At 49.8% G+C, this 26,748-nt stretch overlaps 1 protein-coding gene across 1 annotated transcript in view; it reads left to right on the forward strand.

Moving 5' to 3' along the window:
- Positions 1 to 26,748, forward strand: part of LOC106814295 (teneurin-m-like) — a 109,147-nt gene that overhangs the window by 70,399 nt on the left and 12,000 nt on the right. The window contains exons 13-32 of the mRNA XM_014818598.1: positions 2,932 to 3,126; positions 4,062 to 4,268; positions 5,254 to 5,439; positions 6,130 to 6,276; positions 6,971 to 7,060; positions 8,642 to 8,738; positions 9,167 to 9,217; positions 9,676 to 10,114; positions 10,468 to 10,585; positions 10,908 to 11,048; positions 12,171 to 12,423; positions 12,726 to 12,961; positions 13,528 to 13,685; positions 14,195 to 14,461; positions 14,889 to 15,121; positions 15,815 to 15,992; positions 16,679 to 16,927; positions 17,327 to 17,578; positions 18,125 to 18,232; positions 18,829 to 19,134. Of these exons, the coding sequence (XP_014674084.1) occupies positions 2,932 to 3,126; positions 4,062 to 4,268; positions 5,254 to 5,439; positions 6,130 to 6,276; positions 6,971 to 7,060; positions 8,642 to 8,738; positions 9,167 to 9,217; positions 9,676 to 10,114; positions 10,468 to 10,585; positions 10,908 to 11,048; positions 12,171 to 12,423; positions 12,726 to 12,961; positions 13,528 to 13,685; positions 14,195 to 14,461; positions 14,889 to 15,121; positions 15,815 to 15,992; positions 16,679 to 16,927; positions 17,327 to 17,578; positions 18,125 to 18,232; positions 18,829 to 19,134 (3,911 nt within the window). The remainder of the gene's footprint in view (positions 1 to 2,931; positions 3,127 to 4,061; positions 4,269 to 5,253; positions 5,440 to 6,129; positions 6,277 to 6,970; positions 7,061 to 8,641; positions 8,739 to 9,166; positions 9,218 to 9,675; positions 10,115 to 10,467; positions 10,586 to 10,907; positions 11,049 to 12,170; positions 12,424 to 12,725; positions 12,962 to 13,527; positions 13,686 to 14,194; positions 14,462 to 14,888; positions 15,122 to 15,814; positions 15,993 to 16,678; positions 16,928 to 17,326; positions 17,579 to 18,124; positions 18,233 to 18,828; positions 19,135 to 26,748) is intronic.

Below are 26,748 nucleotides of genomic sequence, written 5' to 3' on the forward strand. Positions count from 1 at the left end.
CGCGCTCTCTCTCTCTCTCTCTCTCTCTCTCTCTCTTCCTCTCTCTCTTCTCTCTCTCTCTCTCTCTCTCTCTCTCTCTATCTCTATCTCTATCTCTATTCTCTCTCTCACTCTCTATCTCTCTCACTCTCTTCTCTCTCTTTCTTCTCTCTCTCTCTCTCTCTCTCTCTCTCTCTCTCTCTCTCTCTCTGATCTCTTTACTTCTGATTTCTTCTCTTTTTCCACTCTTTCGTCTTTATCTCACTATCTCGCGCTCTCTTCCCTCTCTCTGTATCTCCCTCTCCTCCCCCTATTCTCTCTGTAACCATCTTTCTTATCCATCCATCTTTGTTAACTGCTGTCACTGAAGTCTCAACTAATTTGCGGCCTTGCATTTCACTGTATGAATAGGCACTTCGACTTCCATGCAGTTCTCTAGTGCAGCTCGCGAGTGCAGTTCTCTAGTGCAGCTTACTAGTGCAGCTCACCATTGCAGCTCACTAGTGCTGCTCACTAGTGCAGCTCCAGTGCAACTCACTTGTGCAGCTCAGTGCAACTCACTTGTGCAGACCACCAGTGCAGCTCGCCAGTGCAGTTTACTAGTTTAGCTTTCTAGTACAGATCTCTAGTGCAATTCACAAGTGCAGCTATCTCATACTGCTCTCCGCTGCAGATTACGAGTGCAGTTTACTAGTGCACTTTACTAGTGCAGTTTACTAGTCAGTTTCTAGTGCAGTGTTACTAGTGCAGTTTACTAGCGCAGCTCTCTCTAATGCAGTAGCCTGGTCAGCGTTAGGGAGCAAATATGGATCGGTGGTTTCTCAGTTATTGGATTATGCGATGGATTTCCTTTGTGGCTATGTTTTGCAGACGGTCTGACGGACTGTGAGGATGCAGAGTGCTGCAGTGAGACGGTGTGTCAGGACCACGCCATGTGCGCGACGGCACCCGACCCGGACGAGGTGCTACTGAGGCGGCAACCACCCAGCATCACAGGTAAGATCACAGACCAGTGTCTCTCACAATACTCACACACAGTGTGCGTGCTATCAGACAGATCATCATTAGCTCAGGACCAAACCAACTCAAGTCCGAATCCATATCAAACTATATCAGTCGACGTCTGAGCGAGCGCTCTCTTCGTCTAATACTCGATCCCCGAGGTGCCAAGTGTTTTCCCATCCAACACAAAATCCCCAGACGAATATGTCTTAACTTCAGCTTACACAGTAGGGGCAGTGTGGCCTGTGTTGTCGGCATAGATCCCACTCCATTCAATCCTCGACCTTTTTTGCGTGACCGCGGTGCAACGATCACCGCCTCGGGTCTTCGCATTAACGGAGGCAATAATACTCACCGCACTAAACACGAGAGCGATGAAGCCCGCTCAACAGTTGTAATCCCGAAAGCGCTCCTCGCTTCCTAACTATGCTCCTGATCCCCGTCGTGTTAAATACAGCCGGAATTTTAAGGTGCTTACAGTCGCTTCCTATTGCAAATTAAATACCCGGGTAACATAATGCCAGGTATTGTTACCCTAATAGCTTCTTGCCGCGTCTCCGTCCACAAAGTGAGTCAACGCGTCAGCAACACTTCGCGCTGTTGTCTGCCGAAACAATGGCGTCGAGATTTCGGCGCCTTGTCTAATTAACATATAGCTTTTGTGTTCGCCACGGAAAGGCGTTACGCGCACGCGGGAGCTTAATTATGACTCTCTTTCTCTCCCTCTCTCGTTCGCCCTCTCTCGCCCCTCTCTCTCTCTCTCTCTCTCTCTCTTTCTCTCTTTCTTTCTCTTCTCTCTACCTCCGTCGCTGTCTCTCTCTCTCTCTCTCTCTCTCTCTCTCTCTCTCTCTCTCTCTGTCTCTCTCTCTCTATCGCCCTCTGTGTCTGGCTCGCCCCGTACAGCGTCCTTCTACGACCGCACGCGCTTCCTCGTCGAGGAAGGCAGCGTGCAGAGCTACGCCCACCAGAGTGCGCTCAACGCCAGCCGAGTGTCGGTCATCATCGGTCACGTCGTCAACCAGCACGGCTCGCCCGTCGTCGGCGTGAGGGTCAGCGTGATGACCGAGCCGCTGTTTGGATTCACACTCACGAGACAAGATGGCAGGTGAGCGCGCCAGCGACCTCTAGCGGCGCAGAAACGAACACACGGGGATAATGTGGCGGGAAGGGGGGGGGCACATGTGCGGCGGGCGTGTTCGGTTCCTTTTCTTCTCGTGGTAGATTTTTAACTGAGAGTTTATCCCGCGGTTGAGATACGAGATGATATACCTTGTAGGTAATGATAACCGGTAGGTACTCCGGGATGCGAATAGGGATTAATTACGAGAGATTACACAAAATGTTTATCAGTACGTACTAATTACCTGAGAGATTACCTGCGAATTTGCTATCGAATAAATTACGTGCACTCTCGCAGCAAACGTGCTCCGAAGGTGCGTGGGCACAGAGTAGCGAGAGCTGGTGCAGTGTTAGCTCTAGTACTATAGCCCGCGTTCATTAACTGCCGCAGGCCTGCCGCAGTTTCATTAACTGCCGCAGGCCTGCGGCAGTTAATGAACGCGGGCTATAGTACTAGAGCTAGTGCAGTGTTAAACCCATGACACATGCTTCAAGAAATGTTGCCAACTTCGTTTAACATAAAAGCGGTTAAACAACACATGTTGGTAGAATCTGTTGAGCTTGAAGGCAGTTTCTCTATTTCTCGAACCACAGTTCATCGTGTTACCTCGCATGATATCAAGAGAGACGGGGAAGAACAAATAAGTGCGAGATAGAAGTGGGCCAGAGAGAGACGGAATGGGAGAGTAATACTGAGAACGAAAGATAGAGAGAAAGAGGAAGAGAGACCGACGGACAGAGAGGGGAAGAAACCCATCAAATCATTCACCGTCAATTGACCGGTGTTCACTCGGGTGTACGTCTAATGGCACGGTGTTTGTGTTGCTGCAGGCGTCTGTCCCGTACTGTGCAGCTCTAACGGGGTCTACCACCGTGGCGAGTGCAAGTGTCACCCAGGCTGGAAGGGCGTGGAATGCGACATCCCGTCTAACCAGTGCGCAGATCCCATGTGTAGCGGCAGAGGGCGATGCATCGACGGAACCTGTATTTGTCTCAACGGATACAAGGGAGAAAACTGCTCAGAAGGTTAGTGCAGGCGCCAGCGCACTAGCTAAACATCGCCGCTACGCATAGAAAGCGGAAAATGTAGCTGTCTGCAGCGTTCACTTGTTTCGCCATTTCGCTTCCTAGTCGAGAGCGTTTCGGTTGAAAACAAGTGAACGCTGAAACGCGCAGACGACGTCGCCGACTAAGTCATATGTAAATGTCGTATTTAGTTGTTGTTGGACGTATGAAATTTATTTGCTATGATCGAACGTTGAAAAGGCAACTGGCTTTCGTCTTTGAAAATTCGTAGGGGCTTACGAACCCTACACTATGCTCATGATTAATGAATATGCCAGCCCGCAAGCCAGTTGCCTTCTTTGACAGCATGCAATCGAAAGAGTTCTCATGCCTCAATGGCATAATCTAAATAAATATTAGATGTTAGTTTTTTTTAAATCATCACTGTTAGCTATGCCGCTTTGGGAGTTAGCACACGTTACGCGATCGTTTCAGTTGCATTTCCTTTTCCATTCGCTCGCTTTTAATTGCTTCAGCGCCATTTATAACGTAGACTCGTTCGCTTCTCTCGAGTAGAGCTCTCTCGCTCCGCTGCCGCTGCATGCAAAAATCATCGCCCCCAAACCCCGGCAATTCGGATTGCGATACATCCTAGCACACAGGTGACCGGGACCTTCAAACACGACCGCTGGTTGTAAGCCACTGTCGGCGAGAGCAAATCGGGAATGCGAAACTACTTCGGAGTTGCTCCAAGTGAAATGTTTATGAGTAGTAGATCTCTCCATCAGGCAGCTCGGCGTTTATAAAGGGTTACGAACAAAATCGAATGGAAACTTCGAGTTAATTCGCTTTCCCGATTCCCTCTGCACTGAGAAGCGTCCGCAAAGCAACGGTCAGAGTCGATATGCGCCTTCGCACACCTCGTAGCACGTGTATTCACCTGCTTGCACTTACAGTTGACTGCCCCTCACCTGACTGCACCGGCCATGGCATGTGTGCAAACGGCACTTGTTTGTGTTACCGTGGTTACCGCGGCGACGATTGCGGTGTCGTTGACACTGCGGCAATGTGCAAGAAGGAGTGCTCCAATCACGGCACCTACAGGGAAGACCTTGACATCTGTATTTGCGATCCAAACTGGACGGGTGCCGACTGCTCAGAAGGTAACACGCACCGCTCCCGCTCCCTAATACGTACGTAACACGCGCACGCACGCATGCACACATACGCGCGCGCACACACACAATCATTTACCCACGCGCCATGCCGAACAAAATATCGATGCCTGTGTCGTCGTCTGAGCATGTCATCAACACTGTCGCATGCTTGTCTGTTGTGTCGTGACTGTCTGTGTCTTCTTTGTCGATATGCTACGATGTGTAGTATATGACATCGCCGTGTCACCCGTCAGCGAGCGCTAATGTCGCGAGATGGCGAGGGGACACGAGAGCTACGGATGCAATTATCACTAGTCGGCCACACGTCTGCTTTCGCGCACGTGTCGCCTGTTCGCCTGTCGTGTGTCTAATCCTACGCTTGTTTCGTTTTCAGGCGCTGTCGTGTTTTGCGTGCGTGTGTGCGTCCGCCTTGTTTACATGTTATGTGCGGTATGCGTGTGTGTGTGTGTGTGTGTGTGGGTGGTGTGTGTGTGTGTGTGTGTGGTGTGTGTGTGTGTGTGTGTGTGTGTGTGTGTGTGTGCGCGTGCGTGCGTGCGTGCTTACGTGTGTGTGTGTGTGCGTGCGTGCGTGCGTTCGTGCGTGTGTGCGTGCGTGCGTGCGTGCGTGAGATGTACGCTCCTTGCGAATGCTGTACTGTTACGCGTTAAAACGTCGTTTTTGTCCGTTTCTCGTATGAATGCCCCTGCCCCTGCCCATCTTCCCCTCTTCACTCTCCTCCAGCTTAACTTAATACCTTCTCAGGAGAATATCTATAGGATTTATGAAGATAGCAGATGCCATACGTGTGCGTAACGTAAGCGTCTTGGGCAAGAATAACAGTAGCAGCCTTGAATGATGGCTCATTGCTAATTAATTGCTAGAAATGGGAGGCTGCCTTTAATCCCCGGTATGCCCATCGCTGGACCCTCTCGTGTGTCCAGCACTCAGCCCCTCGGGCAGTACTCTGACCACACGTGCCGCCGTTTTACAGAGCGTTGCGCAGTGGACTGCGGTCAACACGGCGTGTGTCAGAACGGTCGCTGTCAGTGCGACAGTGGCTGGACAGCGCCGGAGTGCGACGTGCGCACGTGCGACCCGCGCTGCCTGCACCACGGCACATGCGACAACGGAACCTGCACCTGTCACCCGGGTTGGAACGGCAATCACTGCCTGCTAGGTACGAGAGACTATAGACCTGCAATTGTTACGTCGTTACACACATCCATTCTCTTGATCAGTTTAACGACGGGATGCATGGGTGTCATTGTTTGTAAGCTTGCAAGATATTACCATTTTTAATGCAGGCTCTGCATGTTTGGATTAAAAAAATACCACCATGCATTACGTGCACTAAATTGTGCATCTCGGGAATTAGAATAGGATCATTCTTGCAGTCATGAGTGTAGCAATTCATTCGATAAGGTGTGTGTGCGCGCGTGTGCGTGTGCGTGTGCGTGTGTGTGTGCGTGTGCGTGTGCGTGTGCGTGTGCGTGTGTGTGTGTGTGCGCGCGTGTGTACGTGCGTGTGCGTGTGTACGTGCGTGTGCGTGTGCGTGTGCGTGTGCGTGTGTGTGTGCGCGCGTGTGTGCGTACGTCTGCGTGTATATGTGTGTGGGTGTGTGCGTGTGCGTGTGTGTGTGCGCGCGTGTGTGCGTACGTCTGCGTGTATATGTGTGTGGGTGTGTGTGTGTGCGCGCGTGCATGTGTGCGTGCTTGCGGTTGTGTGCTAATAATGTAGAACGCATTTACGTAAGGCAATTAATGGCTGTAAATTCAGGTCGATTAATGGGTGAATTTATATTGTCCTACGTGCTAGCATGATAAAATGATGAACTAATACGCAAACTTTCTGTATTGTTGGCACACAGACGGCTGCCCAGCCGGCTGCAGCGGCCACGGTACGTGCAAGCAGGAGAATGATCAATGGGAGTGTGGCTGCTTCACCTCGTGGGCTGGCATTGGCTGCAGCATTCCGCAGGAAATGGAGTGCAATGACAGGGTTGACAACGACAACGGTGAGTGACAATAGTCAGCGCGCTACTTACCTATCTCCCTACCTACTTACCTACCTACCAAACATTGGGCACGACCGACTGCCAGAGAGCGAAAATATGAAAGCGAGTGGGTTTTCGGAAAAATGGCAGAGTTAATTCTTGTTGGTACTCGGATATTAACCCAGCAACGCCTTAGCATGACTCTTGACACTGAGGAATATAAGAGGGGGATTAAGAGAACTCATATCGTCACTACAATCTCAAGTGTTATATTATCCACGTCTGTAGGCGCAAAGTAATTACGTCACAGGAAATAGTGCTACTACTTTTCTTTCGCATAACATAATAAGTATAACAATGCACACTCATCGTGACGTGTTTACTTTAACCAGAGAGCAAATGCAAGCGGTGTGGCTGTGTTGTGACCGTGGAAATATATAGAGACACCTATATAATATATACAATTATATATATATAGAGAGAGAGAGAGAGAGAGAGAGAGAGAGAGAGAGAGAGAGGAGCGCGAGCGAGAGAGAGAGAGAGAGAGAAGAAGAGAGGACGCGAGAGAGAGAGAGATGGAGAGAGGGAGAGAGAAGAGGAGGAGAGATGAGAGAGAGAGAGAGCGAGAGCGAGAGAGAGAGGCGAGAGAGCAGAGCTGTATACATACTATATTGATTTTCAATTGAGTTGTGAGTGTGCGTGTGTGGCGGTGCAGACGGTCTGACGGACTTTGTGAGGATGCGGTGCTGCAGTGAGACGGCATCTCGCGAAAGCCGCGCAGCTGTGTCAAGGACCAGCCACGGGGGTACGATTGTGCGCGCACGGGCACAGCCGGACCGGACGACGGTGTAACTGACGGCGGCAAACCACCCAGCGATCACAGGTAAGATACAGACCAGGGTCTCTCACAATTACTCACACACAGTGTGCACCGTGCTAATCAGACAAATCATGCATGAGTAGACAACAACTGCAAAGCCGGAATCCATATAAAATTATATCAGTCGATTCTAGCGAGCGCTTAGGATCTAATACTCGATCGCGAAGTGCAGTTGTTTTCCAATCAACACAAATCCACAGACGAATATGTCTTAACTTCGCTTACACAGTAGGGGCGTGTGCGACCCTGTGTTGTCGGACGATAGATCACTCCATTTTCAATCCTCGACAACTTTTTGAGTGGACCGCGGGTGAACGATCCCGACACTCGGGTCTATCAGGCATAACGGGGGCATATATCTCACGCGCCACTAAACACGGAGAGCGATGAAGCGCGCATCAACAGTTGTAATCCCGAAAGCGTCTCGCTTTTATAACTATGTACCATGATCCCCGTCGTGTTAAATACAGCCGAATTAGGTGATTACAGTCGCCCTCCTATTGCCAATTAATACCGGGTAATCATTATGCGGATATTTGGTCCATAATAGCTTCTTGCCGCGTCCCGCGTCGACAAAGTGGGTCAAACCTGTCAGCACAACTTCGCGCTGTATGTCTGCCGAACAATGGCGTGAGATTTCGGACGCCTTGTCTAATTAACATATAGCTTTTGTCTGTGTTCGGCCACGGAAAGGCGTCTAAGCGCACGCGGGAGCCTTAATTTGACTCTCTTTCTTCTCCCTCTCTCGTTCGCCTTCTCGCGCTCTCTCTCTCTCTCTCTCTCTCTCTCTCTCTCTCTCTCTCTCTCTTCTTTCTCTCTCTTTCTTTCTCTCTCTCTACCTGTCCGTCGCGTGTCTCTCTCTCTCTCTATCTCTCTCTTCTCTCTATTCTAGTCCGTCGCTGGGTCTCTCTCTCTCTCTCTCCTATCCTCCTCTCTCATCGCCTTCTGTTCTGGCTCGCCCGTACGGTCCTTCTAACGACCGACACGGCTTCCTTCGTCGAGGAGGCAGCGTGCAGAGCTACGCCCACCAGAGTGACGCATGCAACGGCCAGCGACAGTGATCCGAGGATCTCATCGGGTCAGTCGTTCAACCATGCACGGCTGCGCCGTCGTCGGCGTTGCAGGGTCAGCGTGATGAACGAGCCGCCTGTTTGGATCTCACATCACGAGACAGGATGGCAGGGTGAGCGGCCAGCGACCTCTAGCGGCGCGAGAAACGAACACACGGCGAGATAAGGTGGCGGGAGGGGGGGGGCACATGTGCGGCGGGGCGGTGTTCGGTTCCTTTTGCTCGTCGGTAGATTTTTAACTGAGGTTTATCCGGTTGGAGATACGAGATGCATATACCTGTAGGTAATGTAACGGGTAGGTATACGGGATGCGAATAGGGAGCATTAATTACGACAAGATTACACAAAATGAGTATCAAGTTAGCGTGACTGTATGAGAGAAGAGATGTACCTCGCGAATTGGAATAGTGCGAATAAATGACGTGCGCTTACGCAGCAAGACCGATGGATCGAAGAGTGCGTGGCAGGACAGCAAGTAGCGAGAGTGGCAGAGCGCACAGTGTTGAGAGCTCGAGTCTAGTAGCCGCGTTCATGTAACTGCCGCAGGCTTGCGCGCAGGTAATGACGCGGGGCGTATGTAGCTACTAGAGCTTAGTGACGAGTGATTAAACCCGATGAACATGCTTCAAGATATGTTGCCAATTCGTTTAACATAAAAGCGGTTAAACAACACATTGGTTGGTAGATCTGTTGAGCTTGAAGCAGTTCTCTATTTCTCGAACCCGTTCATCGTTAAGTTACCTCGCATGATATCAAGAGCTAATATACTAGTATGTACACGGGAAAAACGGGAAAATGAGTGCTATTTCACCCCGGGCATTTATTCTACTTTGCCTGCGGTCTTTAGATAGTTTTATGCGTATTGCATTAAGCAGCAATTCTTTGCTCTCTATAACACGAGCCACCGAATTGTCAATACGTACTCCTAGGCTGAGTATTGCTCGTAAACTTCTTCTCACAGGCCTACGGGCTTCGGATCCACATCGAGTCCAGGCATCCTTCTCGCCGTAAGGTTGCTTTGTGAGAGTTCGGTTTTTCCACGATAACTATTTTCCCGTTTTTCCGTTGTACACTCTAGGTATTATTAGCTCTTGATGATATCTGCAACACGCGGCATGTCGCACGGTTCAGCGAATGTTGGTAGAAATTTCTTCAACCTTTACCTTTACCTTTACTTATGTTAAGTTACAGCATTTGTTGAACCTCATGTCATGCATGGGTTATTAATCGTCTTCATCACTTAATCTTGAGGTTGAGAGCTGTAAGCTGTACCGAGCGTCATTGGCTTAACCGTCTCTCTCGCTCTCTCTCTCTCTCTCTCTCTCTCTCTCTCTCTCTCTCTCTCTCTTTCTCTCTCTCTCTCTCTCTCTCTCTCCCTCTCTCCCCCTCTGTCTCACTCAGGGTTGAGAGATGTCGGTCGTACGGTGTGTCGTGAACTAAACTTAACCTTCGCTCTCTCGCCCTTATTAGGTACGATCTCCTCGTGAACGGCGGAGGCACCATCATCCTCCAGTTCCAGCGCACGCCCTACCAGACCGCCGACACGGCCGTCATGGTGCCCTGGAACCAGATCGTCACAGTCGACGCCGTCGTCCTGACGCCGACGTCGGCAGCGCCGCCCGCGCTCGTCGCCGAGCACGCGGGCGAGCGCTGTCCCGTGCACGACTTCCACGTGATGAAGCCGGTCGTCGTGTCGACGTGGCAGATGTCGCATCGCGGCGGCTGCGCGACCGAGCGCGCCGTGCTCGCCGAGTCGCAGGTGCTGCAGGAGCGCGTGCCAATCCCAGGTACGCGGCTCAACCTCGTCTACCACAGCAGCAAGATGTCCGGTTACCTGTCGACGCTCATCATGAAGCTGACGCCGCCGACGCTACCGGAGACGCTGCAGACGGTCGTGGTGAGGGTGGAGGTACGTGGACGGGGTTAGCACTGGTTGTGTAGACCAAGCATTTCTATAAGGCGTATAAAGAATTAGAGCGATACTTTTGTGACGATAAGGTTAGGGTTGTGGATAGGGTTGGGGATTTTCATTTGTGTGTGTGTGTGTGTGTGTTTGTTTGTTGTTTGTTTGTTTGTTTGTTTGTGAGGGCTGCGTGCGTGTCTGGGACAGGGGGAGTCTTGGAGGTTTGTTTGCGCCAATGAGATAACTCGTGATAACAGGCCTCTATATGCTTTTCATGTTTTTGCGATATGTTATTGTATATTATATTTCTTATTTAATGTTTCCTAACGTTACTTAGCTGAGTTTCTTCGATGTTATAGGTGGAAGGTGTAAAGTATGAGACCACACTAGAAGCAGAGCCATCGCTGAAGTTCACTTATGCCTGGAACCGTAGAAACATCTACCGACAGAGAGTGTACGGAATAGTGACGGCCAGAGGTAAGTCCGCATTCTCATAGGTTCATTCACACCAGTCGTTCGATCAACATCGTGTCCAATCATTTATCCATCTCAAACGTTACACAGCATATTAGCCAATGCCCCTGTGAGCAGACAGCAGATACATTAAAACTATCAAGAGAAATAACACCCCCATTTATTATTAATTCGAATCTATCGTTGTTACTTTATAATATAGAATATGATAATAATATTAATAATAATAATAACAAGAAGAAGAAGAAGAAGAGTGGAAAAAAGAAGAGGTTATTACACAGTTTACTATATGATCGTGTTTGTGTGTGTGTCTGTTCGCGTGCAGTAAGCGTTGGCTACAAGTACGGCGACTGCAACGAGGTGTTCTGGGACACACAGACGACAAGTCTGAGCGGCTACGACATCGAGATATCAGAGATAGGCGAGTGGGACCTGGACGTACACCACAGATACAACGTCAGAGAGGGTGAGTGTGCGCTGCTCACTCGTCTTCAACTTCATGTGCCATCACAATAATACGTTCATAATACGTTAAAAAAAATTTGTTCCTCACGCGTTTCCGCTCATGGGTAACATGAGTTCCACACGCGCGCTCACCAATAATCAGCAGCAGCGTTGTGCTAACAAGCAGAAGCTAGCCTGGCTAAGACTACACATTCAGTAGCACACCTGACAGTGATCAGCGGTTAGTGGGGCTCCTGCAATCTCTCACCTTACTAATTAATACATGCGTGTACCCCGCTAACGTTATCATCTCATCCATTTCATTCGAATTAATCTCGATAATTTGGTTCTTATTTAATTACGGTGATAGAATTAGAGATTACCTGCTGATAGTGGTGACCGCTGCGTGACTCTCCCGTCTTGCGTGATCTCATGTGACACTCACGTCAACATGTCCTGCTTGCATCTATGACAAGTACGACATACGCATATACGCTTTCCTATGACACTATTACGATAGTATTGTATAGGAAGATTCTTCCTACGACAAAATATTGGCGAGTCAACTTCGTTCCGCTTTACAACTGAAATTCACTGCTTGCGTTCATAATAATGCTCCTAAACCCCTATGCTGCGCACAACACATACAACAATATTTGTCATAGGAAGAATCTGCCTATGACAAATAGTGTCATAGGAGAGCGTATATGCGTATGTCGTATTTGTCATAGGAAGATTCTTCCTATGACAAATAGTGTCATAGGAGAGCGAATATGCGTATGTCGTATTTGTCATAGATGCAAGCAGAACAGGCTGCTCACGTCTCGCGTGACCGCTGCGTGACGGCTCCGTAACTCTCACGTCTTACGTGACCGCTGCCTGACGGCTCCGTAACTCTCACGTCTTACGTGATCGCTGCGTTACGGCTCCGTAACTCTCATGCCTCGCGTGATCGCTGCGTGACTGCTCCGTAACTCTCGCATCTTGCGTGACCGCTCCGTAACACTCACGCCTCGCGTGATCGCTGCATGACGGCTCCGTAACGCATCTCGCGTGACGGCTGAGTAACGTAACTCCACATCTACTACCCGGTACTCGCCGTGTAAGCGCGCGTGCTCACTCTCCCGCTGCGCCTACTCCTCAGGCATCCTGCACATGGGCGACGGCACGAACGTCTACCTGAAGGATCAGCCGCCGACTATTCACACGATGGTCGGTACGGGGCAGCGACGCAGCCTCGACTGCAGCTCCGGATGTTCCGGCTCGATGCACGAGACGACGATGATGGCGCCGACAGCGCTGGCGAGCGGCGCCGACGGCAGCATCTACGTCGGCGACTTCAACCTGGTGCGTCGCATCACGCCCGACGGTCAAGTGTTCACCATACTCGAGCTGAGGTGAGTTGTACTATTCGCTATACACGAGCTGAGATGTAGGAAGAGCGTGTAAAGTCCGTAGGGGGGGGGGCATTTAGCGTGTATATTTCCGCCAGGGTTTATATGGTCTTGGCTGTAGTAATCGCTATACGCGAGTTGAGGTGTGCGTGCGTACGTGTGCGCGCGTGCGTGTGTGCGCACGTGCGTGAGTGAGTGTGCACGTACGCGTGCGTGTCGTTGTCGTGCATGCCACTTTTGCTAACCCCCTCCCCCGCCTCCTTTGTCGTTAACACCCCCTGACTCCGTGTGTTTTGTTGCCGCAGCACGGACAGCCTGCCGTACAACTACTACCTGGCCGTGCATCCGATCACCGGCGAGCTGTACCTGTCCAACCCGCAGACGCGCACCATCATCAAGATCAAGTCGCTGCGCAGCATCCGCAACGTGCGCGAGAACTTCGAGGTGGCCGTCGGCGACAAGATGCAGTGTCTGCCTGGCGACAAGGAGGAGTGCGGCGACGGCGGGCTGGCTATCAACGCCAAACTCAGCCGACCGAAAGGTAGGCGGAGGAGACGGTCGGAGGGGGGACACGCGGGGGAGAGGGTCGGAGGGTGGGGACACGCGGGGGAGAGGGTCGGAGGGTGAGGACACGCGGGGGAGAGGGTCGGAGGGTGAGGACACGCGGGGGAGAGGGTAGGAGGCTGAGGATACGCGGGGAGAGGGTCGGAGGCTGGGGACACGCGGGGGAGAGGGTCGGAGGCTGGGGACACGCGGGGGAGAGGGTCGGAGGCTGGGGACACGCGGGGGAGAGGGTCGAAGGCTGGGGACACGCGGGGGAGAAGGTCGGAGGCTGGGAACACGCGGGGGATGCGGGGGATGAACCTGGTGATACCCCATAATGCAAACACCGAGCTATCTTGCTGAACTTTGACATGGATTAAATTACATATTAATAAATATTTTTTTTAGCTAAATAGACGTTAGGGTGTGATATTATAATGTAGTCACATAATGGCGGAGTAATGCGTTTTTAATCTCGGTTTAGGTAGTAGGGTTGGTAGTCAATTCAGCAGTTATATTTAGATTTAAGTAGAAAAAATCTACATTCGCGACCGTTCCTTAAAGGTTTGGCCTTCGACAAGAACGGTAACATGTACTTTGCGGACGGCATGACGATCCGCATGGTGAACAAGACTGAGCACATCAACACGATCGTCGGCAAGCGACAGTACTCCGGCAGCTGGAACCGCGTGCCCTGCAGCGGGCCCATCACGTTCAGCGAGGTAAACGTACAGCATTGGCTCCACAGAGATTCATCCGTCACAGAATCCGTCATTGCTAGAGTAGTTTATTCGTGGTCGTTATTTTCGTTATTCGCTATTCGTGATTCCTCATTCGTTATAATTAGCCGATAGTTGGATTTTTGCGGGGTATGTAAGTATATCTTTGACGGGCATCAACCGCTAACTAGCCGTTTCAGTGCAAATTCGTCGTTGCCGAAAACTAGGCGTTCATCAAGAATCGCGTAAAATGGTGCCACGCGTGTTTAGCTCTCGCATCGTTTCTGTTTTTCTTGGCGCAGTCTCCCTACGTGCGCACAGCGGGGTTTCCCCCCATGCGCTTCAAAGCTTCCATATACATTTCCCCATTCTTATGGATTCCCCCACGCGAGCCGAGCTTCGAAGTTTCTCTATACATTATCCCTTTCTTATGGATTCCCTCACGCGATCCGAGCTTCAAAGTTTCCCTATGCATTCCCCCTGTCTTATGCGTATCGCGACGTCGCTTGCAGGTTCAATTCCAGTGGCCGACCAAAGTCGCCGTGAACCCGATCGACCGCAGCGTGTACATCACGGACGAGAACACCGTGTACATGCTCACGCCAGACGGCTACGTAAAGATCGTCGCCGGCACGCCGCTGCACTGTCAGTCGGAGGAGCATCAGCTGCCGACGAGCGGACAGGCGGACCGCATCGTGCTCGCACCGATCCGCGACATGGCCTTCTCGCCCGCTGGCGACCTCTACATCGCCGAGACCGACGACCAGTTCGTGCACCAGGTGCGTGAGATCTCCAGCGAGAGAGGCGGGGCGACGCCGACGGTTGTACGTGCGTGTGATGCGAGAGAGCGCGAAGGGTGGTTAGAGGCCATTGTGCTGTTCCTGCGCGGTAACTGTTATGGGGGAAGGAAAAATATCAAATACATGAAGTCGCCTAGTTATGGACGTCCGCACTTTCACGAATGGCTCTCCGTTAGTTCCAATATATGCGAACCCTGCCTATGAACTGCGAACCGCATATATAAACCTAACTGCAACTCAACCAACCAACAGAAATGTAGCCATAAATTAGTAACGTTTACCCTCCCCCCGCCGAGTGAAATGTTGGTAACTAACTACGTTCGGGTGAGTGGATGAGGAGGAGAGACACCCCCGTGCGTTGTTAGCAGCGCTATTGCTAACGTTGATCCTTACCCTACCGTTACAGATCAGAAAGGTGTCGACGGATGGAAAGATCTCCGTGTTCGCCGGCGGCCGCTCGCGCTGCAACTGTCAGGACACGACGTGCATGTGTTACAACATGGCCGACGCGAGCGCGCTCAACGCTGCAATCAACACGCCCAGCGCCATCACCATTACTCCCGACTCCAGCGTGCACGTAGCCGACCTCGGTAACCTGAGGATACGCTCCATCGCTACGACCATACCAGCGCCGAACAAGTGAGTGCTCAGCACCGGGAATGCCACGAGAGGGGGTGGTAGCTGTATTGTGTACCGCATACCCTACACTACCCATATGGTTGTTACAACGCACAAACACCGTGGTACAACTGAAACGCGTGTGTTCTAGAGAAAACTCTACCATTCGCCTATATGTTTGTTAGAAAACAAACACCGTGGGACAACTACAACGTGGGTGTTATAGGAGACATTTTACCCAGCACCCGTACGGTTGTTACAACACAAACGCCGTGGTACAACTACAACGTGGGTGTTTTATAGTATCCTCTAGCCTTTGCCTCAATGAGTCATTTACAGAGCAATCGTAGTGCTCATAAGTCATCATCAGAGTGATAAGTCTCAATAATTCATAGAACAATAACCACGACACTGCTACTCTCATAAAAGTATAATGCACAGGCGTATCATAGACGCGCTACGTATATATATATATATATATATATATATATATATATTATATATACGCTTAAATATATCATAGTTCCCCAAACAATATACTTCGTGGTCGTCCACGCGGGCACGGAATCGTAATTTATCTTGATCGGGGAACAAACAGCGATCAGAATGAATCTAGGATCACGCTAGTTGTGCGATGTCTCGCAGGCCTGCCGGCGCTATTCCCCGTGTCGATTCCCCCACTCCCACTGATGGTGTCCGTGTTTATGAATTCAGGAACCAGCTGTACGAGGTCTATCACCCGGAGACGCAGGAGATCTACGTATTCAATCGCTTCGGGCAGCATTACTTCACGAAGAACATCATGACTGGCAAGGCGTTATACGTGTTCACCTACAACGTCAACTCCAGCTACGGCAAGCTGAGCAGGGTCACCGACAGCGGGCAGAATAAGGTAAATAGTAGGTAATTAAGGTAAATAGTAGGTAATTAAGGTAAATAGTAGGTAATTAAGGTCAATAGCAGGTCAGAATGAGGTAAATAGAAGGTAAATAAATAAGGTAAATAGCAGGTCAGAATAAGGTAAATAATACGTAAATAAATATGGTAAATAGCAGGACAGAATAAGGTAAATAATACGTAAATAAACAAGGTAAATAGCAGGTCAGAATAAGGAAAATAGTCGGTAAATAAATACGGCAAATAGCAGGTCAGAATAGGCAGGTGGTTCCTCGCGTACATAAACATGTCGCTTTATTACCAATAGCAATAACATGAAACGTCTTATGCAGCCCCCATCTATCACATTGCTCTTGACAGTAAAATCGATGTAAAATAGGTACACGAACTAGTGAAAAAATGACAGCAACTTATTAAAACTTAAAAGATACATTTACATCAGAATAAAATATTTTGAAATTTTATTTAACATCTAATATAATTTTGAAACGAAAACATGATATGTTCAACATTTATTTTAAACAAACTATATATATATATATATTTATTTATTTATTTATTTATTTATTTATTTATTTGTTTATTTATATCACCCGAGCACATTTTCACAAGGAGAGCGAGCGGTAGGTGATTAGTAAATCTTCGTGTTTACTTGAACGAAATGTTGCTTCTGCCATATAGGTGTCCATATACCGAGACTACAGCGGCACGGTGAACAGCATCGAGACGTCTAACGGGCAGCGGCTAGAGCTCGCACTCTCGCACATGGGCTACCTGAGCACTATCAAGGTCGGCAAGACGACGATGGAGTTTACCTATGATGGCAACACGGGCCTGCTGACGGCCAAGTTCAGCTCTAACGGAGAGGTGTACTTCTACAAGCACGACGAGAATGGGCGTCTCAGCGAGGTGGTGCTGCCAACAGGAAAGGTGGGTTCGCAGGTTGATGTGTGAATGTGTGTGTTGTGTATTAGTATCTGTTTCACGAATGCGCAAACATTCGCGACGCACACACGCACGCGTACGCACGGTCCCATGCACACACGTCACGCGCACGCACGCACGCACGCACGCACGCGCACGCACGCACGCACGCGCGCGCGCGTAACACGTGTTTCCTACTAATTTAGCCATTAATTTATTGTTTCAACTTTCCCGTTTGGGCTTGGAATTATAATATCGCGTTAAACAATGACGAATAACCAAGAATGATTGGAGACGTGCTTCGTATCTTAACAATACGTCACGCATACACTTCAGCACGTCGGAAATACGCATCGACCTCACATGTAAACACGCTAACCAATCGTAACTGCTGCGATGTTACAGCGGATTGTGCTGGAAAGTGACCTGGACAGACGTGGCTCGATAGTAACGCTGAAGAGGGACGATGAGGTGTCTGAAACAATCATCCTTGGCCCCAACAGCCTGGAGAAAACACAGGGAATACACGAGAGCAGAGTAGTGCTGCTTGAAGATCACTCCGTCGTCATGGAGACGCCGGGTAGCATCACAGTCACCATGGAAATGGGAAGCCACCCACTAATGGACAATCAGTATTCGGTTCCGGTCAAAAAGAAGGTAAGCCATCAATCGATAGTTTGCCTGTTAGGGTGTAGACTGATAGCAAGGAGCCAGTGAGGGTGAAAGCCAGAGCACAGAGTCAGGAGAGAGAGAGAGAGAGAGAGAGAGAGAGAGAGAGAGAGAGAGAGAGCGAGAAGGGGAGAGACAAGGGGAGAGAGAGAAAGAAGGAGAGGGAGGAGGGGAGGAGGAGACTGAAGGAGGAATGTAGATACACACACACACACACACACACACACACACACTCACACACCCACACACACACACACACACACACCACACACACACACACACACACACACCACACAACACACACATTCACTACCACGCACGCACGCAACAGCCGCACGCACGGCAACGCACGCACACACACACACAACACACACACACACACACACAGTCTACAGCCGTCCCATTATTTCCTTTATAGTGGTTGACATACTCTTCCCCTATACGACACTTTCTGTTAGTGATGCCCTTCGAAATGTGCTGCTGGGTAGTGTACTGATCATGAGCTGTGCGTACATTAGTGCATTTCTGTGGCAGGTGACGATTGGACACGATCAGCACAACCGGATCGAATGGCGTTACTACCTGCGCAGAGATGCCAAGGGTTCCAGTCAGGACGTGGGGCAGATTGGCCGTAGACTCAAGGTGAGTTCTCACAAACCCTCTTTTTCTTCATCTCTTCTTTCTTCTTCTAACGCTCTGTTGCTTCACTCTGAAAGTATTTACAATGCAAACATGTTCGCATGATTTACCATGTGAAAATATTGCATCGTGATATATCGAGAAATATGCATCATGATGGAAAAATGAAATCTATGATGATTATTTTAATACGATAAATTGAAACGTAAGATTGAATGCGAAACGAATTCAGTTGTTATCACACATGTCCGAGGATACATGGCGACCATAACCAGTGTCCCGTCATCACAAACATCAACAAATTTGGTTTGACTATGATTGTATAAATTACCCAACTTTTTTTTTAAACAAACATTTTGTCGTAAACAAATAGAACTATCATGAATGTAATATGCCATAACTTGCCGCACTTTACTTAGCGGTATGACATTTTAGACTCATGATATTCATAACTATTTGTGACGCTTCTGACAACGGCTCCCTAGAACCTTTCATCAATGTCACAATCACTTAAATTCGGTAATCCTATTGCACCTTACCGAATTACGTCGCCTTTAATCTATTTAACATTTAATTAATTGCCACTCGATTAATTGCAGCAAAATGGCGACAGCATGCTAACGGTGGAGTTCGATCGCGAGACGGGCAACGAGACACTGTTCAACAAGGAGCAGGAGCAGTTGCTGACGATCAAGTACAACCAGGCTGGCCAGCCCGTGTCTCTGCTGCCGACGCATGCAGACTGGGAGCCTGTAATCCTCTCCTACAACTCTGCGGGGCGGCTCGAGGAGTGGCGGCACGGCAACGTCTACGAGGAGTACAACTACGACCGCACGGGTCGTCTGCTGCTGGTGCGCTACAGCGGCAATGAAGAACTCGCCTACACCTACGGCGACAACGTGCAGGTAGCGTCAGAATTGGGGTTTCTTACCACTATGTTCAATGTTTATGTTTATGTTTATGTTTATGTTTATGTTTATGTTTACGTTTACGTTTATGTTCATGTTTAGGTCGTACACACCCCCCAGCATGAAGACAAGCGTGTCACCGCCGTCCTCGGCTTTACCACCCCGGCTCTCACCTGTACACGTCATCTCGGTCGTCCTCAGCCCGACGTGCCTGTAGTCGCGGTCATCTCGCGTCGTAACTCCATGACTCATCTGATGCAGGACTTCACAGGCCTCGTGCGGTCGTCGTAGTCGTACTTAATCAGCCGTGCTGTCGAATGCGATCTCGGCGCAGCAGCGCGTGGTCGTCGTAGGCGATGCAGTAGCGGGCCTTGGTTGCATCGGTAGACGGGCGGCAGCAGCCGACCGGTCGCTTGTCGTAGTCCTAGTATGAAACGACGTCGGAACTGCGGTGCCGCGTGGTAAGAGCTCTGCGCAAGGTTAAGCCGAGCGAGTAGCAGCAGCTGGTAGCTGTGCACGGCGCGCGTTGCATCGGTGACCTGACGGCCAGGTTGCCCTCGCTGCGTCGTTAGCTGCAGCTGCTACTAGCTCGCCGCCAGGTAGCCGTACCTTGACGGGCTGTCAGAAACGGAGAGAGAAGTGACGATTAGGTTAAACGTAAACATAGAATTCGACGTAAATATAGGCATTAAACATAAACATAAACATAAACATAAACATGAACATGAACATAAACATAACGCTAAACATAAACCATAAACATAAAACAGAAACAGAAACAGAAATATGCAAGAATACCCAATTTGACGCATACCTGCACTAGTGTCGCCGTTAAGGTGTAGGCGCAGTTCTTCATTGCGCGCTGGTAGGGCACCAGCAGCAGACGACCCGTCGCGGTCGTAGTTGTACTCCTCATGAGACGTTGCCCGCGCGCACTCCTGTCGACCGTCCCCGCAGTGTTGTAGGAAAGAATACAGCTCCCAGTCTGCGCATGCGGTCGGCCAAGATGAGACACGGGCCTGGCCAACCTGCGTGTACTTGAGTCGTCAGCAAGCTGCTGCGCGTCTCCTTTGTCTGAACAGGTCTCGTTGCCCGCTCCTCGCGATCACGAACTCCACCTTTACCGCATGCTGTGTCCGCCAATTTTGCTGCAATTAATCGAGTGGCAATTAATTAAATGTTAAATAGATTAAAGGCGGCCGAAATTCGTCGTTAGCGTGCAATAGCGTATATACCCGAATTTAAAGTGATCTTGACATTGATGAAAGGTTCTATGGGAGCGTTGTCACGAAGCGTCACAAATAGTTATTGAATCATGAGTCTAATAATGTCATACCGCTAAGTCAATGTGCGGCAATTATGGCATTATTCTTCATGATAGTTTCTAACTGTTTACGAACAAATGTTGTTTTAAAAAAAAAGTTGGGTAATTTATACAATCATCAGTAAACCAAATTTGTTGAGTGTTGCTGATGACGGGACACTGGTTATGGTCGCCGATGTATCTCCCACATGTGGGATCAAGCAACTGACTTCGTTTCGGCATTCAATCTTACGTTTCAAATACAAAAATTTATCGTATAAAATAACTCATCATAGATTTCATTTTTCCATCATGATGCCATTACTTTCTCGCATTATCACGATGCAATATTTTCCACATGGTAACAATTCATCGAACCATGCTTTTGCATTGTAAATACCTGTTCACGAGTGAAGCAACAGACGGTTCCAGAATGAAGAAAAGAAGAGCATGAAGAAAAAGCAGGGTTTGTCGAGAACTCACCTTGAGTCTACGGCCATCTTGCCCCACGTCTGACTGGAACCCGCTGCATCTCTGCGCATGGTAGTAACGCCATCTCGATCCGGTTGCTGCTGCATCCGTTGTCCAATCGGTCACCTGCCACAGAAAATGCACTAATGTACCCAACATGCCTCATGGCTCAGTACCCCTACCCAGCAGCACATTCAAGGGCATCACTATACTTAGAAAGGTCGTATCAGGAGAAAGCATATGTCAAAACACACTATAAAAAGAAATAATGGGACGCGCTTAGACTGTTGTGCTGGTGTGTGTGTGTGTGGTGTGTGTGTCGTGTGTGTGTGTGGTGCGTGCGTGCGTGCTGGCGTGTCGTGGTGTCGATGTTGTGTGTGTGTGTGTGTGTGTGTGTGTGTGTGTGTGTGTGTGTGTGTGTGTGGGGGGGGGGTGTGAGTGTGTGTTGTGTGTGTGTGTGTGTGTGTGTGTGTGTGTGTGTGTGTGTGTGTGGGTGTGTGTATGTGTGTGTGTGTGTGTGTGTGTTGTGTGTGTGTGTGTGTTGTGTGTGTGTGTGTGTGTGTGTTGAAGTGCTGTTGTGTGTCTGTACTATTCCTTCTCAGTCCCTACCTCCCTCTCCCTCTGCCTTCTTTCTCCTCTGCTCCGCACTTGTTCTCCCTTCTCGGCTCTCTCTCTCTCTCTCTCTGCTCTCTCTGCTGCTCTCTTCTCCTGACTCTGTGCTCTGGCTTTCACCTCATCGCTCCTTGCTATCAGTCTACACCCTACACAAGGCAACTAATCGTTGAATGGCTTACCTATTCTTTTGACGGCGGAACGTGAATACTGGAATTGTCCATTAGTGGGTGGCTTCCGATTTCCATGGTGACTGTGATGCTAGCCCGGCGTCTCCATGACGGAGTGATCTTCAATGCAGCAGCTACTCTGCTCTCGTGTATTCCTGTGTTTTTCTCCAGGCTGTTGGGCAGGATGATTGTCTCAGACACCTTCATGGTCGTCCTCTTCAGCGTTACTATCGGAGCCACGTTGTCAGGTCATTTCAGCACAATACCGCGTAACAGGTCGCAGCAGTTACGATTGGTTAGCGCGTTTACATGTGAGGTCGATGCGTATTTCGCGACGTGCTGAAGTGTATGCGTGACTTATTTGTTAAGGATACGAGGCACGTCTCCAATCATTCTTGTTATTCGTCATTGTTAACCAGCGAAATATTATAATTCCAAGCCCAAACGGGAAAGTTGAAACATAAATTAAGGCTAAATTAGTTAGAAACACGTTAAGCGCGCGCGCGTGCGTGCGTGTGCGTGCGTGCGTGCGTGCGTCGTTGCGCGTGACGTGTGTCATGGGACCGTGCGTATCGCGTGCGTAGTGTGCGTTCGCGAATGTTTGCGCATTCGTGAAACAGATACCTAATACCAACACACACATTACACATCAACCTCGGCGAACGCACCTTCCGTGTTGGCAGCAACACGTCGCTGAGACGCCCATGTCTCGTCGTGCTTGTAGAGTACACGCTCTCCCGTTAGAGCTGGACTTGGCCGTCCAGCACGGCGCGCGTGTTGGCGGCATCATAGTAAACTCCATCGTCGTCTTGCGACCTTGGATTAGTGGCCAGGTAGCCCATTGTGCGAGAGTGCGAGCTCTAGCCGCATGCCCGTTAGACGTCTCGATGCTGTCACCGTGCGCTGTAGTCTCGGTATATGACACCTATCTGGGCAGAAGCAAATTTCGTTCAAGTAAACACGAAGATTTTGAATATCACTAGCGCTCGCTCTCGCTTGTGAAAATGTGCTCGGTGATATAAATAAACAAATATAATAAATTAATAAATAAAGTAATAAATATATTATATATTAGTTTTGTTTAAAATCAATGTTGAACATATCTGTTTTCGTTTCAAAAAATTAATAGATGTTAAATAAAATTTTTTTTTCAAAATATTTCTATTCTGATGTAAATGTATCTTTTAAGTTTTAATAGTGCTGTCATTTTTTCACTAAGTTTGCGTTGTACGGCCCTATTTTACATCGATTTTACTGTCAGAGCAATGTGATAGATGGGGCTGCATAAGAACGTTTCAGTGTTATATGCTATTGTAATGAAGCGACCATGTTTATGTGACGCGAGAAGCCTGGCCTATTCTGACCTGCTATTTGCCAGATTTATTTACCTTCTATTTGGCCTCCATTCTGACCTGGCCTATTGAACTATACATTACCTGCTATTGGCCTTAATTAGTACTATTTACCTAATTTACCTACTATTTGACCTTAAACTACCTAACATTTACCTTATCTGCCCGCTGTCGTGACTCTCTGCTCAGCCTGCCGTAGGCTGGAGTTAACGTTGTAAGTGAAACACGTATAGCGGCCCTTCAGTCAATGATGTTCTTCGTGAAGTAATTGCTGACCCGAAGCGATTGAATACGTAGATCTCCTGGCGTCTCCGGGTGATAGACCTCGTACAGCTGGTTTCCTTGAATTCATAAACACGGACAGCCATCAAGTGGGAGTGGGGGTCGACTCGGGAATAGCGCCGGCAGACCTGCGAGACCATGCAACAACTAAGCGTGATCCCTAGGATCTCATTCTGATCGCGTTTGTTTCCATCAAGATAAGATTACGAATTCCGTGCCCGCGGTGACGGACACGGAGTATATTGTTTGGGAAGCTTGATATATTCTAAGCGTATATATAAATATATATATATATATATATACTTATTATATATACGTAGCGCGTCTTATGATACACCTGTGCATTATACTTATTATCGATGAGTAGCAGTGGTCGTGGTTATTGTTGCTATGAGATTATTTGAGACTCTATCACTGCTGATTGATGACTTATGAGGCACTACGATTTGCTCTTGTAAATGACTCATTGAGCAAAACGGCTAGAGGATACTATATAAAACCACGTTTGTAATTTGTACCACGGCGTTTGTGCTTGTACAACGGCGTACGGAGGTGCCTGGGTAAAATGTTCCTATAACACCCACGTATAAGTTTCCACGGTGTTGTTTTCCTAACAAACATATAGGCGAATGGTAGAGTTTTCTCTAGAACACAACTGCGTTTTCAAGTGTACAGCGGTGTTTGTGCGTTGTCAAACAACGCATATGGGTAGTGTAGGGTATGGCGGTACACAATACAGGCTACTACCCCTCTCGTGCATTCCGGTGCTGAGGCATGCACTTGTTCGGCGCTGGTATGGTCGTTAGCGATGGAGCGTATCCTCAGGTTACGGAGGCGACGCTACGTGGCACGCTGGAGTCGGGGTGATGTGATTGGCGCTGGGCGTGGTTGATGGCAGCGTTGAGCGCGCTCGGCGTCGGCCATGTTGTAACACATGCACGTCGTGTCTGACAGGTTTGCACGCGGCGAGCGGCCGGCGGCGAACACGGAGAGTCTTTCCATCCGTCGACACCTTTCTGATCTGTAACGTAGGGTAAGGATCAACGTTACAATAGCAGCTGCTAAACCCGTCGCACGGGGGTGTCTCTCGCTCCTCATCCACTCACAGCCGAAACGTAGTTTAGTTACCAATTTCATCTCGGCGGGGGAGGTAAACTTACTAATTTACTGGCTACATTTCTGTTTGGTTGGTTGAGTTTGCAGTTAGGTTTATATATGAAGTTCGGGCAGTTCATAGGCAGGTTTCGCATATAATTGGAACTAACGAGAGTCCAGTTCGTGAAGTGTCGGACGTCCATCAACTAGACGACTTCATGTATTTGATATTTTTCCTTCCCCATAACCAGTTTACGCGCAGTAAAGCACATGGGCCTCTACACACGCCTTACGCGCTCTCATGCGCACTCAACACGCACGTACAAGCGTCCGGCGTCGGCCTCCGCTCCATCTCTCGCTGGAGATTCACGCCTGTGCGCACGAACTGGTCGTCGGTCTCGGGATGTAGTAGGTCGCCAAGCGGGCGAGAAGGCTCATGTCGCGGATCGGTGCGAGCCACGATGGGCGGTCCGCCCTTGTCGCTCGTCGGCCCGCTGATGCTCCGTGCCGACTGACAGTGAGCGGCGTGCCGGCGACGATCTTCGGTAGCCCGTCTGGCGTGAGCATGTATACGGTGTTCTGTCCGTGATGTACACGCTGCGGTCGATCGGGTCACGGCGACTGTTGTCGGCACTGGAATTGAAGCCTGCAAGCGACGTCGCGATATCGCATAAGCCAGGGGGAATGCAGTAGGGAACTTTGAAGTTGGATCGGCGTGCGGGAAATCCATAAGAAGGATAATGTATAGAGAAACTTCGAAGCTCGGCTGCGCGTGGGGGAATCCCATAAAATGGGGAAATGCTATATGGACAGCTTTTGAAGCGCATGGCGGGCAAGCCCCGCTGTGCGCACGTAGGGAACTGCGCCAAGGAAAACAGAACGAATGGCGAGAGGTAAACACGCGTGGCACATTTACGGCGATTCTTGATGAACGCTCGTTTCGGGCAAGCGACGAATTGCACTGAAACGGCTGTTTAGGCGGTTTGAATGCGCCGTCAAAGATGTATTTACTACCGCCGCAAATATCCACCTATCGGCTAATTATAACGAATGAGGAATCTACGAATAGCGATAACGAAATATAACGACAACGAATAAACTACTCTAGCAATTGACAGAGTTCTGTGACGATGAATGCTCTGTGGAGCGACAATGCTGTAGCGTTTACCTCGCTGAAGCCGTGATGGGGCCCGGCTGCAGTGAACGCGTTCCAGCTGCCGAGCTAACTGTCGCTTGCCGACGATCGTGTTGATGTGCTCAGTCTTGTTACCTGCCCATGCGGATCGGTCAATCCGTCCGCAAAGTAGCAGTGTAACCGTTTTGTGAAGGCCAAACGCTTTAAGGACGGCGCAGGAATGTAGATTTTTGCGCCTACTTAAATGCTAAATTATAACTGCTGATATTGACTTACCAACCACTACTAACCGGATTAACAAACGTATTACTCTGCCATTAATGGTGACTACATTCTAATATCAACAGCCTAAACGTCTATTAGCTAAAACAATGTTTATCTAATATTGTAATTTTAATCATGTCAAAGTTCAGCAGATAGGCTCGGTGTTTGCATTTGGGGTATCACCAAGGTTCACCCCCCTCCCGCGTGTTTCGCGCAGCCTCGCCGACCTCTCCCCCGCGTGTCCCGCAGCCTTTCGACCTCTCCCCCCTCTGGGCGTCTCTCCACCAGCCTCCAAACCTCTCGCCCCGCGTGTCGCCTCAGCTCCGACCTCTCCACCCGCGTGTCCCGCCAGCTCCGACCTCTCCGCGCGTGTCCCCGCCTTCGACCCTCTCCCGCGTGTCCCGACCTCCGACGTTCCCGCGCGTGTCCCCAACCTCCGACCTCTCCCCGCGTGTCCCGCACCCTCCGACCCTCTCCCCGCGGTCGCTCAAACCCTCCGACCTCTCCGCCGCGTGTCGTCACCCTCCGACGACCTCTCCGCGCCATGTCCGCCCCCTCCGACTGCTCTCCCCCCATGCCCCCCGTCGCGAACCGTGTCCTCGCTACCTTCGTCGCTGAGTTTGGGTTGATAGCCCAGCCCGCCGTCGCCGCACTTCCTCTGTCGCTCAGGCAGACAACTCATCTTGTCGGCGATCGCCACGCTCTGAAGTTCTCCGCCGCACGTTGCGATCTGGCGCACGCGACTTGATTCTTGAATGAATGGTGCGCGTTCTGCGGTTGGATCAGGTACACTCGCCGTGATCGGATGCACGGCCAGGTAGTAGTTGTACGCGCACAGGCTGTCCGTGGCTGCGCAACAAAACACAGCGGAGTCAGGGGTGTTAACGACGGGGTAAGACAAAGGAGGCGGGGAGGGTTAGCAAAGTG

This window comes from Priapulus caudatus, unplaced genomic scaffold (genome assembly GCF_000485595.1).
Source record: "Priapulus caudatus unplaced genomic scaffold, Priapulus_caudatus-5.0.1 Scaffold26, whole genome shotgun sequence".
NCBI classification, from domain to species: Eukaryota; Metazoa; Priapulida; class Priapulimorpha; order Priapulimorphida; family Priapulidae; genus Priapulus; species Priapulus caudatus.